The 12,604-nt window shown below is 42.8% G+C and overlaps 1 protein-coding gene across 1 annotated transcript in view; it reads left to right on the plus strand.

Moving 5' to 3' along the window:
- The window catches only part of mgat4b (alpha-1,3-mannosyl-glycoprotein 4-beta-N-acetylglucosaminyltransferase B), a 109,167-nt gene that overhangs the window by 72,059 nt on the left and 24,504 nt on the right, over nt 1-12,604 (plus strand). Inside the window, exon 6 of the mRNA XM_010901086.4 lies at nt 2,236-2,349. Coding sequence (XP_010899388.1) covers nt 2,236-2,349 — 114 coding nt within the window. The remainder of the gene's footprint in view (nt 1-2,235; nt 2,350-12,604) is intronic.

Genomic DNA, 12,604 nt, shown 5'->3' on the forward strand with positions numbered 1-12,604 from the left:
AGTCTCACTCTAACCTGCAGTCTCACTCTATCCTGTAGTCTCATTCTATTCTGTAGTCTCACTCGATATCTGTCTATCCTGTAATCTCTCTCTATCCTGCAGTCTCATTCTCTCCGTCTATCCTGTAGTCACACACTATTTGTCTATCCTACTGTCTCATTCTATCTGTTAATCCTTTAGTCTCATTCCATTCTGTAGTCTCACTCTATCCTGTAGTCTCATTCTATCCATCTATCTTATAGTTTCATTATATCCGTCAATTCTGTTCTCATTCTACCCTATAGTCTCATTCTATCCATCTATCCTGTAGTCTCATTTTATACTATAGTCTCATTCTATCCTCTAGTCTCATTCTATCTGTCTATCCTTGAGTCTCATTCGATCCTGTTGTCTCATTCTGTCCATCGAACCTGTTGTCTCATCCTATCCATCTATCCTGTTGTCTCATTCTCTTCAAACACCAAGGAGTCCTGTCATGCCAATTTGCATTAGCTACACATTGCTTGAGACACATGCCTTAGTTCTACATTAGAATTTTTTGTGGATGTGGGCAATGTTGATTCACATTGACATATTTAGTCTGACTTCAAGATTTGTCGAGTGACAGAGCATATGCACTTTGCTTATTTAAGCTGGTACAGGTTTTCTTTATTCATCCACACTCCAGAGCAAAGACTTATTCTGTTTTTCAGAGCCAAAATCTCCCTTCCTACGCTACATTCCCTTGATTTCTAACTAGCTGTTAAAAGTGCCCCTGATTGGCACAGCGGTGAAGTCACTGCCTCACAGATAGCTGTGTCTTCGTGAGGCGAGATTCAAATCCTGCTCACGGATTAGCCCAGGGGTCTTGTGGAGAGTTCAGCGATTGGCCAGCAGTGTCTGGGTTTGGGTGGGGGTTGGGCGGGGTTAGTAATCGATTATGGTCGCCTTGCCTCAGCATGCTCTGGTGATTCCTTGTGGCTGCTTCGGCGCCTGTGATGTCGGTGACAGCAGGAGCCCGGAGAAGGATCGCGGCTAGACTAACAGGTTGAGGGAGCAACGTGATAAGAACCAGAATGGTGTCAGATTTGCTTTGGACGACACACAGAGACCAAACACACAAACTTTACTTGTCCTTCTCTTTCTCTCTCTGTCTCCATCCCTGCTTTTCAGTTCTTCCAGCTCTCTCCCCCCCCCCCAAGTCTATCATTCCATGTGTGTTTCTCTCTCATCCCCTCTCTGTCTTTCTCCCTGTTATTCCAACGCTGTCACTGTCCTTACTTCTCTATTCAATTGAATCGGATTTAATTGGCCTGACAAGTTGGGTTGCTTATTTTGTTGGCATGGACAACATAACAGGCAGAACAATGGCGGTAAAACCATAACCTCATAGTATCCATCCTCCTGTCTCCTTGGCAACACAGTGTCTTCACCCAGTACCGACAGTTTGGATGTTAACACCTGGTGATGTAGACAGTCCTGTACAGATATGTTCCTACAGATATTCGACATTCTTAACCAGGACAATACTTATGGTTAATAATAGGACAGTACTAGTGGTTAATATTACGACAATGCCAAGACAATACTAGTAGTTAATAATAGGACAATACCAGGACAATATGTGTGGTTAAAAATAGGACAATACTAGTGGTTAATAATAGGACAATACCAGGACAATACTAGTGGTTAATAATAGGACAATACCAGGACAATACTAGTGGTTAATAATAGGACAATACCAGGACAATACTAGTAGTTAATAATAGGACAAAACCAGGACAATACTAGTGGTTAATAATAGGACAATACCAGGACAATACTAGTAGTTAATAATAGGACAAAACCAGGACAATACTAGTGGTTAATAATAGGACAATACCAGGACAATACTTGTGGTTCATAAAAGGACAATACCAGGACAATGCTAGCGGTTAATATTAGGACAATACCAGGACAATACCAGTGGTTATAGTATGTTTAGGTTAGCATGAATATTCATTGTTATTTACTGTAATAATAAGCAAACATGCTATGGGCCGGTTTTGCCTACATGGATTAAGCCCAGTCTAGGACTAAAATCAAGTTCAATAGAAAACTCCATTGAGCTTGTTGTATTAGTCCTAGACTCGGCTTAATCTGTGTCTGAGAAACCAGCCCTGTAGCTACAAAATAATGTGTAGTCAGTTTCTACATTAATTTAGTTTTAAACTCTTTCATCCACTCCTTCTCTTCCCCTCTGCCTTTCTCGGTTAGGTTTCCAGTGGAGATTCAGTCAGGTCTCCTGGAGATCATCTCTCCGTCGGTCCACTTCTATCCTGACTTCTCACGTCTCAAAGAATCCTTTGGTGACCCCAAGGAGAGAGTCCGGTAAGTGTCTGGGCGGTCCGCACCAGTCCTAGAGGAGCCGTAACATGGAACTTGGCTTTAAACCTGTTCGGTTTTTATGTCTGGGGACACTGACAATTTGTGGATCATTTATTGTGAGTGTGTATGCGTGCGTTTATGTGAGTGTATGTTTTTATGCACGCAGCTGTGTGTGTGCGTGAACGTGTGTGTGTGGAGTGCTATCTCTTTGAGTCTGACATTTGGATTCCCTCCATGGATTTGTCCTTGTGTGACTTAATGACATCATCTCAGAGGAAGACGCCCCTTCTCTGTTTACTTGTTCGGCACCCTGCTGTGTGTGTGTGTGTGTGTGTGTGTTTCTGTTTGTTATTGCGAGGATGTGTGTGTCTTTGTGTCTGTGTGAGTGTGTGCGTCTGTGTGTGTGTTATTGCAAGGCTGTGAGTATCTTTTGCTGTGTGTGAGAGTGTCTGTGTTTGTGTGTGTCTGTCTCTGTGTGTGTGAGTGTCTGTGTGTCTGTGTGTGTTATTGCGGGGGGTGTGTGTGTCTTTGTGTCTGTATGAGTGTGTCCATGTGTTATTTCAAGGGTGTGTGAGAGTCTGTATGTGTGTGTGCCATTTCAACATTGAGTCATCTTGTTTTATTTCCCACTGTTCTGCATATATGATCATGTCTGTCTACATGTGTGACAGACTATTGATCTACCAAAGTATGTTTGCATGTGTTTATATGTGCTTCTGTCTGTCTCAGAGTGTGATACATCTGTGGAATATACATTCAGCCTGCTCATTTTGTCTTTTACTGCAGTGCTTGGATGGTTTTCATGAAGACAGGGTGGCTGAGCTAAGTCAGGTCAATCTTGGGTCTCAGTGCTGCTGTTTGTATCTCTTCTCACTAAATCAACCAAGGTTATCTAATTTCCAAGGCTAGGTCTTCCATCGACTTGCTTTATCTTTCCCATGACAACCCATTATAAGATTGGTTATACATCACAAAGCCAATCAACACTGTCATGTTTGTGAGAGAGACATGGGAATGAAGAACGCGGAGAGATGCAAGGCTGAGACTAGTGTTAAGAATGCTGACGTTGCTATAAACAGCATAATAATCTAAATTCAAGTTGCAACAAACAACCCTCATTATGATCTTTTGCTATGATGAAAATACCCAGTTTAATCTTTTTGTAGACTAACGGTACTCCACTGAAAATACCTGAACTAATGTTTTGGTGTAGCCTACTAGCAGAAAAACAGACTTTGGAAACTATTTTTCCGGACCCCCGTTTCATAGTGCAAACATGAAAAATCTGCCACATCTGATATAATAACGTCCCTGCCTAATGCTCTTTGTTGCAAAGATGGCTAACCCTACTGTTTGAGCTTTTTCATGCAGGGATGTTTTTGTGTAACAATGTCAGTGCGAATGCAATTAGATAGCTAAAGTTCTTAGTATGGTAACAATGAATATAGATTACTCGCTTGTATTTGTTTAAGATTTTACATGATGGTAGAAAAAGTAACGTCAACTTTGCTAACGTTAAAGATTTCACCTCGATTGTCAGGAAATTCTATTGCCTATCATTTGTACTATTCCTAGCAAACTACATGAATGTGAGTGTTACACCAGTAGCTAACGCGGACTTTTGAATTAATTATCTAACGTTATGTGAATGCGACAGCTAGTGTAACTTTAACAAGTTTATTTGTTTACCGTTAATTGGGTCAGCTGACTAGCAAAACATTTAGTCACAACGTTAATTCTTCCACATCACTTATACCAAATATCATACTCTAAGCATGACGCAATAGCAGAAATACTCTAGTAATAATGTTGTTTGGTTCCCTGTTATGATGTTATTAATACATTACATTCATAGAATTGGATCCAACATATACACAAAGGATTTCCAATGATTTTGTGTTGTAGTAAGTGAAGCATTTTTGTTCTCTAATAATTTAAGCATATTTTAGTTCTGAAATTCTATATGGAATTTCAGTTCAAAAGAAATGCCGCTAGGAGCTCCCTGCAGTTTATTCTTCAAATTATTTGAAGTATTAATAATAACTGTTCTGTTTTCTAGTACTTAAAATGTTGACAGTAAAAAAATAAAAAATCTGCCCCAAATATCTCCTTGATCACTAATAATCGGTACTGGATTTGGCCCTGAAAAAAACATATTGGTCGATGCCTAGTGTATGCGTGCCTGTCTGTGTGTGTGTGCGCCTGTCTGTCTGTATGTGCCTGTCTGTCTCTGTGTGTCTGTCTGTGTGTCTAATCCTGGGAGATTTGTTCAGATGAGCGGTTTTGGACAGGCTCACTCTGAGGGGATTACTAGTCTGGGGTTGGAGAGCACAACTCTCAACTCTGCTCAATCCTAATCCTTGCCAACACACACATGCATCCTAGGAGGTGAATTGACAATCTGCTGTGTTTGTATTTGTGTGAGAGAACAGGGGGAGGTAATTGCCCATGAGTGAAAATAAAGCAAATGTGTATATGCAAAGTGAAAGCGGTAAATGTCTATATGTGAAGTGACTGTTCCTCTGTACAGTGATGTTTTAGGGTTAGGTATTCATTCCGTGATAAGGTAGGGATTAATGTCAAGTAATAAAATGTATGGTGATTACTGACCGGTGTTGATTACAGAGACCTGTGGTGATTACTGACACCGGTGTTGATTACAGACATCGGTGGTGATTACAGACATGGGTGGTGATTACAGACATGGGTGGTGACTACAGACATGGGTGGTGACTACAGACATGGGTGGTGACTACAGACATGGGTGGTGACTACAGACATGGGTGGTGATTACAGACCGGTATAATATGTTATGAAGATAAGTGCACATTTACATTTTAAAGCATGAAACTCTGATGCGCTGACATAACACGTGAAGTGGAGAGAACGACTCCCAGTGCTGCTGCCAACCACATTCATGGCTAATTCAGCAGGTGCACTTAAGGCATAGACTAGGCCTTTCTGGTGTATTTAACTAGTCACACACACACAAGCAGGTGCAAAACCCTTGCATACTTTTACAGAAATACATACTGAAAAACAGAACTTGCCAGGCTACATCTGCATATAGTCAGTCAGTCGCTCAGTCTCTCTCACAGACACAGACACACTCCTGTAGTCGCACTTTCTCTCCGTCAGACTGGCGCTCATAATATGTGTAGTTGTCACACATTCTGGATGAGAAGGTCTTCTAACAGGACAGATCTTTCCACGCACTCCACGGTTCCACACACACACACACACACACACACACTCACACTGTTCCATAAACATGACTTCTGATGCCTTAAGCTAGAGGATCTGATCAGGGTGTGGATGTGTGTGACGGAAATTAATATGCAGAGGAAAGGAGGAGACACCTGTGTGTCTGTGTCTCCAGGTAGATCATTCAGATCAGATTAAGACAGTAAACAGAAGGGCAGTTAGAGAGTGGGGGAGAGAGAGGGAAAGCATGCGAGGGACAAAATAGGTAAGACAATGGGTACAACAAAACTAAAGAAAATGACTATGAAACAGAGCAACAGACAGATCGTTGAGATGTAATGACTGTTAACCAGAGCAACAGACAGATCGTTGAGATGTAATGACTGTTAACCAGAGCAACAGACAGATCGTTGAGATGTAATGACTGTTAACCAGAGCAACAGACAGAGAAATAGTTAAGAAGGGATGACTGTGTGACGGACCACGATATGACTTCATCAGTAAAAAGAGAAATGTAAGGGAAAAAGAGTAATTATGACGTGACATAACGTGAGGTCCAGAGGGAGAGGTTTCCGTCTCTTCTAGAGAAGAATGAGAACAGAATATGACGGAATTTCCCCAGAAAAACAGTGTTTATGAATGTTAGTAGGAAAGTATTACGAACAAAAGCGGAGATTAACAGAGAGAGACTCCGTGATGGATAAGCAGAGAGACAGAGAGATTTACGATAGAGGCCGAGAGAAAGAGAGACTGGAGAGAGAGGCAGAGAGAAAGAGAGACTGGAGAGAGAGTGTCTCGGACCAACTGGTGCCTTCCAGACAAGGGACTCATGAGCGTGGCTACACGTGAAGAATGGCCGCGGAGGCAGATGACCATGGAGAAGTCACTCACAGGTCATCAGCTGCCTCAGCCCGTCTGGATCTAGAGGGATGTTGTCTCATTGGTTCTGCTCTGGTTCGGGTCCAGTGTCCACACTGGGATAATAGGTGTATCAGTGCATGACATCTGCTGTCCTTAGACTGTAACCTCGGGTAGCCAAATATGTTGGCTATTCTGGGGCTGGCGTGTTGGTGTCGACTCATTGGAAGATGTGTTTTTATCAGGAGGGTTTTGAGTTTGCAACAGAATGGAGTGTGCTCTTCTTTTTTTAGCCTAGTTAAGTGTTTATTTGGATTTAATTCTTGTCGTCAGTGATGTGCTGTAAGTTTAATTGTTGACTGTATTTATGTGTTGTATAAACATGGGTCAGTGGGATGTGTTTAAATGGGAGGTCAGTGTGTGGGAGGTCATATGTTGAGGCTGCAGTCAGCTGTTGCATAGTGTTCAGAGTGAATCTACTTGGTCTGGAGGGATGGAAACATACTGTATGTATACATTTTCATTGATGCTTAAATATGTTCACTTAGACAATAGTGGGAACCATCCATACATGCCAGTTAAACACCTATTGAATTGAGTTTCAGGAGAGAAATAGAGAGAGAGGGGAAAGAGAAGCAGCGAGAGGGGGAAAGAGAAGCAGCGAGAGGGGGAAAGAGAAGCAGCGAGAGGGGAAAAGAGAAGCAGCGAGAGGGGAAAAGAGAAGCAGCGAGAGGGGAAAAGAGAAGCAGCGAGAGGGGGAAAGAGAAGCAGCGAGAGGGGGAAAGAGAAGCAGCGAGAGGGGGAAAGAGATGCAGCGAGAGGGGGAAAGAGATGCAGACGAGTGTCAATAATTTCAGAGACAGTTGAGGACGAGTAGAGTGCATTTGTGTTAACATGTTTTCTGTATGGGATTATGTGGGACTGGAACAGGGAGATGGAGTGGGGAATAGAGGAAGTAGAGAGGGGGAGGGATGAGGGAGGAAGGGGGAGGGACGAGGGAGGGAGGGGGAGGGACGAGGGAGGGAAATGGATGGAGGGATCCATATAAATAAAGAGGGGGAGGAGTTACACGTGGACACACATTAACACACAATTCCTCCGGATTTATAGTTTATTACTTCTGAAATCTCAGTCGGCAGAGATCTAATTCATTCTCTTTATGGTTTCATCTCAACTCTACCATAAATACTATAAAGCTGAAACATAGTGTTTTACAATGTACAAGTACCCCCTTAAAACAAATGTATATCTAGATTATCCAGCTTGCAAAAATCATTTGCCGATCAACCAGGCAGACTAATGACAGATGGACAGACAGATCAATACCAAATCAATAACAAATCAATACCAAATCAGCCCAGACACCCTAATCTATCACTGTCACTTAAACAGTCTGTAAGATGAGATGGCCTCTTTCAGCTCACGTATTTCTATAGTTAGTTAGTCAGGTTTACCTGCCATTTGACCGGTGTCACAACCAATAGAGATTGAATATGTGAATGTGTGGTGGGTGAAGGTCTGGGCTTTCCTTTGGTGCCATGTTCTAAGGCAGACGGAGATGCTGTGCAATCTGATGTGATGCTGTTGTGACCTGAGCATGGTGTGGCTACACGTCGGGCACCAGCAAAGTCAGGGCTGTGGGTTTGATTCCCCCGGGGACCGGCTCTGGATGAGAATGCCTAGCCAAGTGCATAAAAATGCTGAAGTGAATATCTCCCGGCGTTTTCCTGAGCGCCACTTCGTAGCAGGCTCGGCATCCAGAAGCCTGTGTTACCACTGGCTTGTGCTTTATATTCTGTACTTAACCAGATCGCCTCGTAGCGGAGCCTGATTTATCACCCTCCCATAGACTGCATGCTTCCCAAATGGCACCCGGTTCCCTAAAATATTGCTCTAGTTTATGAAAACCAACCGACGGGACCTGGTGAGAAGGAGTGGCCTATGTAGAGAAGCAGGGGGTGTTTGGGACACGGCCCATGACTGAGCTGGGGGCTTAGCCCGGACAAGAAGTGATATGATGACATAACAAGTCTATTGAGATAAAGGTATGTCTGTGTGGACCACTAAATCAACCCCCACCCTCATCGATTCGTGCCGGGAGCAATGTCTAACTCACCCGTCACCCTCCCCACTTTCAGTCTCTTTCCCCCCCTCAGTCTTTCACTCTCTCCGTTCTCTCTCCTTTTCCTCTTCATTCTTCTCCGTCGCTCGTTCTTCGTCATCGTCATATCGTTGAAGAGTCCCGGGCTTGGCGGCGGAGAATGAGAAAATGTTCCTAATCGATGAACCACCCGGGACCAGAGGGTACGGCAGGATGGATAGTCTAAGTCTGCATATAGTGCAGTCGTTAAAGGTGTGTGTGTGTGTGTGGGTGGGTGGGTGGGCAGGTGGGCAAAGTGAGGGTTTGTGTGTGTGTGTGTGTGTGTGTGTAGACACAGTTCAGCCAGACAAGCTTAAGGAATGACACTCAAGCGTCCAAGCAAAGCAGAGGCCCTGAGTTGAAGAAAGATATAGAACAAATCAGGAGAGAAGTGGCACTGACTAATCAAAGCATTGTGACATGAGTTTGGGTCCCCGTATTTAAGAACATGGGTCCCCGTGTGAGTGATCAGGGGTCCCCGTGTGAGCAATTGGGGGTCTCTGTGTGAGCGAATGTGTGCCCCCATCTGAGTGTGTGTGTTTGTGAGTGAATGTGCGTGTCTGTGTGTATGTGTGTGTTTGTGTAAATGTGCGTGTCTGTGTGTATGTGTGTGTTTGTGTGAGTAAATGTGTGTGTTTGTGTGAGTGAATGTGTGTGTTTGTGTGAGTGAATGTGTGTCTGTGTGAATGTGCGTATGTGTGTGTTTGTGTGAGTGAATGTGTGTGTCTGTGGGTATGTGTGTGTTTGTGTGAGTAAATGTGTTTGTCTGTGTGTGTGAATGTGCGTGTCTGTGGGTATGTGTGTGTTTGTGTGAGTGAATGTGTGTGTTTGTGTGAGTGAATGTGTGTGTGAATGTGCGTGTCTGTGGTTATGTGTGTGTGTCTGTGAGAGTGAATGTGCGTCTGTGGGTATGTGTGTGTTTGTGTGAGTGAATGTGTGTGTGTGGTTATGTGTATGTCTGTGTGAGTGAATGTGTGTGTTTGTGTGAGTGAATGTGCGTGTCTGTGGGTATGTGTGTGTCTGTGGGAATGTGTGTGTGTAATGTAACTCGTCCGCTGGACATTTATGCCCTACTGTACTGGCTCATTAATAAATATAAATGTGTAATGTTTCCTGTGTACGTCAGCTTTAATTCAGAACAAAACAGACTGCATTTGCAGTAGCGCTCCTTGGCATGTGTTCTCAGGGAGAAGCAGGGGAAGTCATGCTCGTTAAAGGGCTTTGCTTGTTTGTGATATGTAGACAGGCTGTGGTGAGACGGCGTTTCATAATGCATGAGGAGAAGAGGAAGGAGCTGAGCAGGTACACATCCCTCACATCAAATGGATGAAGAAAAGAGGCCAGGGTAACGGTAGAGCGAGTGAGGAGAGACAGAGGGAACAGGCAGAAAGCCAACTCCTCCTTACCTTGTATAGAATGCCCAGAGGCTTGGTTTAGGAAGGATTGTACTTAGGAAGCACTTGGAGAATAATATTTATGTGGCTTACAGTGAATGCTGGTGGGATATACATAGGCTACCAGTGAATGAACTAAAGTAAAGAAGTGTTCCGGGTGTATAATTAAATAATACTCAAACACAGTTAGAAATGTTAAACACGTCCTCCAGATATGTTTGAACTTTTATCCTTCAAAAGCTGTGCAGTAAAGTACACACTGAATGGAGAGAAAAAATTAAAAATAGCAGCAAGATTGTGTTTTTTCAGACACAACCGGAAACCGCAAGGAATTGGCTGTGTGGGTATCTGTGACGTCACCGACCTTCCTCTTAATTAAACAGAACGGTAGAGAAGCAAAATTCAACATCAGAGGGAAGACCTGGGCCATCTAGTGATGCGTGCCTTCTGTTAAATAGTTTGAGAAGGAGACGGGAGCACCACATTTTTTTGTGCTCCGGTGTCATCGTGCGACTCGAGGCACGGGGGACAAATTACCCATTAAAACCTCCCCATCTGCAGGCGACACCACAATGGGACCGCCATTTTAAATTTACCACATGTTGGACACGTTCCATTGAATATTACAACAACCACCTTTGCAGCAGGAGGATATATATATATATATGTATATATGTATGAGAGAGAGAGAGATCTAGATATATATGTCTTTTTTTATTAATAAAACAGGTTTATGTGCTTGTAAGCTTTTTATGTGTCTTGGCGCTTGTCTTGGCGCGTGTGTTTGCGTGGTTTGGCGTGGTTTGGCGTGGTGCGTACTTGTCAGTACACACAGCTGGGAATTCTGTTGAGATCTGAGAACGTTTCTTTGGTAACATTTTGCAGGACTTTGTTTTTCTGTGTGTCACATCTCTGACACACTGCCACTGGGTTTAAGATGGATGGAAGCAACTTCCTGTTCTGGTCGCAGTCACAGAGACGGGGTGGTATGCCTTCACAAGTCTACACCTTGTTCTGACATCCTGGTCAGACCTGGTTTCCTCCTATGCATTCGTTTGTCAAATGGTAGTCCTCCATCTGTGAGATGTATCTTTAAATGTCTTGACTACATACCAAAATGGATAACTAATCTGCATTAAATATCAATATGACTGAGGAATGTGGTGATACTGATTAATACTTATTTTATCAGCTTTTTGTAAAGACAAAAACAAAGATATAATATGGTACATATAAAATGGTATATATAATACCAATTCTTCCTTGGACAACTGGTAATATATGTACCATTTGTAAAGAATACATCAGTGAGCAGGCATAACATGTCTTTTATTTCTTATGGGAGTCACATTCAACTGTGGGTTATGACAGAATGGCACAATCATAAAACAAAACATGGCAACAAAGAAAAAAATTAACTGACACCTGTTCAAAAGCCTGCATACTCTTAGTTCTTAATACTGTGCATTGCCCCCTTTAGCATCAATGTCAGCATTAATTATTTTGTAATAGTTGTCTATGAGGCCCCGAATTCTTGAAGGTGGTATAGCTGCCCATTCGTCTTGGCAAAATGCCTCCAGGTCATGCAGTCTTTGGTCGTTTTGCATGAACTGCACATTTAAGATCTCCCCAGAGTGGCTCGATGTTACTAAGGTCAGGAGACTGTGATGGCCACTCCAGACCCTTCACCTGTTTCTGCTGTAACCACTGGAGGGTCAACTTGGCCTTGTGCTTAGGGTCATTGTCACGCTGGAAAGTCTATGCATGGCTTTCGAGTAGAAGAATGCAAATTGTCTGCCAGTATTTTCTGATAACATGCTGCATTCATCTTGCCATACATTTTCACCATGCTTCACAGTGGGGATGGTATTCTGTTCACTATAGGCCTTGTTGACCGCTCTCCAAACATAGTGCTTATGGTTGTGACCGTAAAGCTCTATTTTGGTCTTGTCACTCCAAATTACAGTGTGCCACAAGCTATGAGGCATGTCAAGGTGTTGTCAAGGTGTGGGCATATTGTAACCAAGATTTTTTGTGGCATTGGCACATTAAAGGCTTCTTTCTGGCAACTCAACCATGCAGCTCATTTTTGTTTAAGTATCATCATATTGTGCTCCTTGAAACAACCACACCATATTTTTCCTGAGCAGCCTGTATTTCTCTTGAGGTTACCTGTGGGTTTTTCCTTTGTATTCCGAACAATTCTTCTGGCAGTTTTAGCTGAAATCTTTCTTGGTCTACTTGACCTTGGTTTGGTATCAAGAGATCCCTGAATTTTCCAATTCTTAGTAAGTGATTGAACAGTACTGACTGGCATTTGCAAGGCTTTGGATATCTTTTTATATCCTGTTCCCTCTTTATAAAGTTCCATTACCTTGTTACACAGGTCTTTTGACAGTTCTTTTCTGATCCCTATGGCTCAGTATCTAGCCTGCTCAGTGCATCCACGTGAGAGCTAACAAACTCATTGACTATTTATACACCATTTTCACCTGTGTCTGTAACAAGGCCAAACATTCAAGGGTATGTAAACTTTTGATCAGGACCAGTTCATGATTTCTGTTATAATTATTATTTAAAAAGGAGCCAAATCAACTAAGTGGTTATAAATGGCTTCATATGGTCGCTATCCTTAAATAAGAAATATTTCTTTGCACGATCA

The sequence above is a fragment of the Esox lucius genome, chromosome 4 (assembly GCF_011004845.1).
Source record: "Esox lucius isolate fEsoLuc1 chromosome 4, fEsoLuc1.pri, whole genome shotgun sequence".
In the NCBI taxonomy this organism is placed as follows: domain Eukaryota; kingdom Metazoa; phylum Chordata; class Actinopteri; order Esociformes; family Esocidae; genus Esox; species Esox lucius.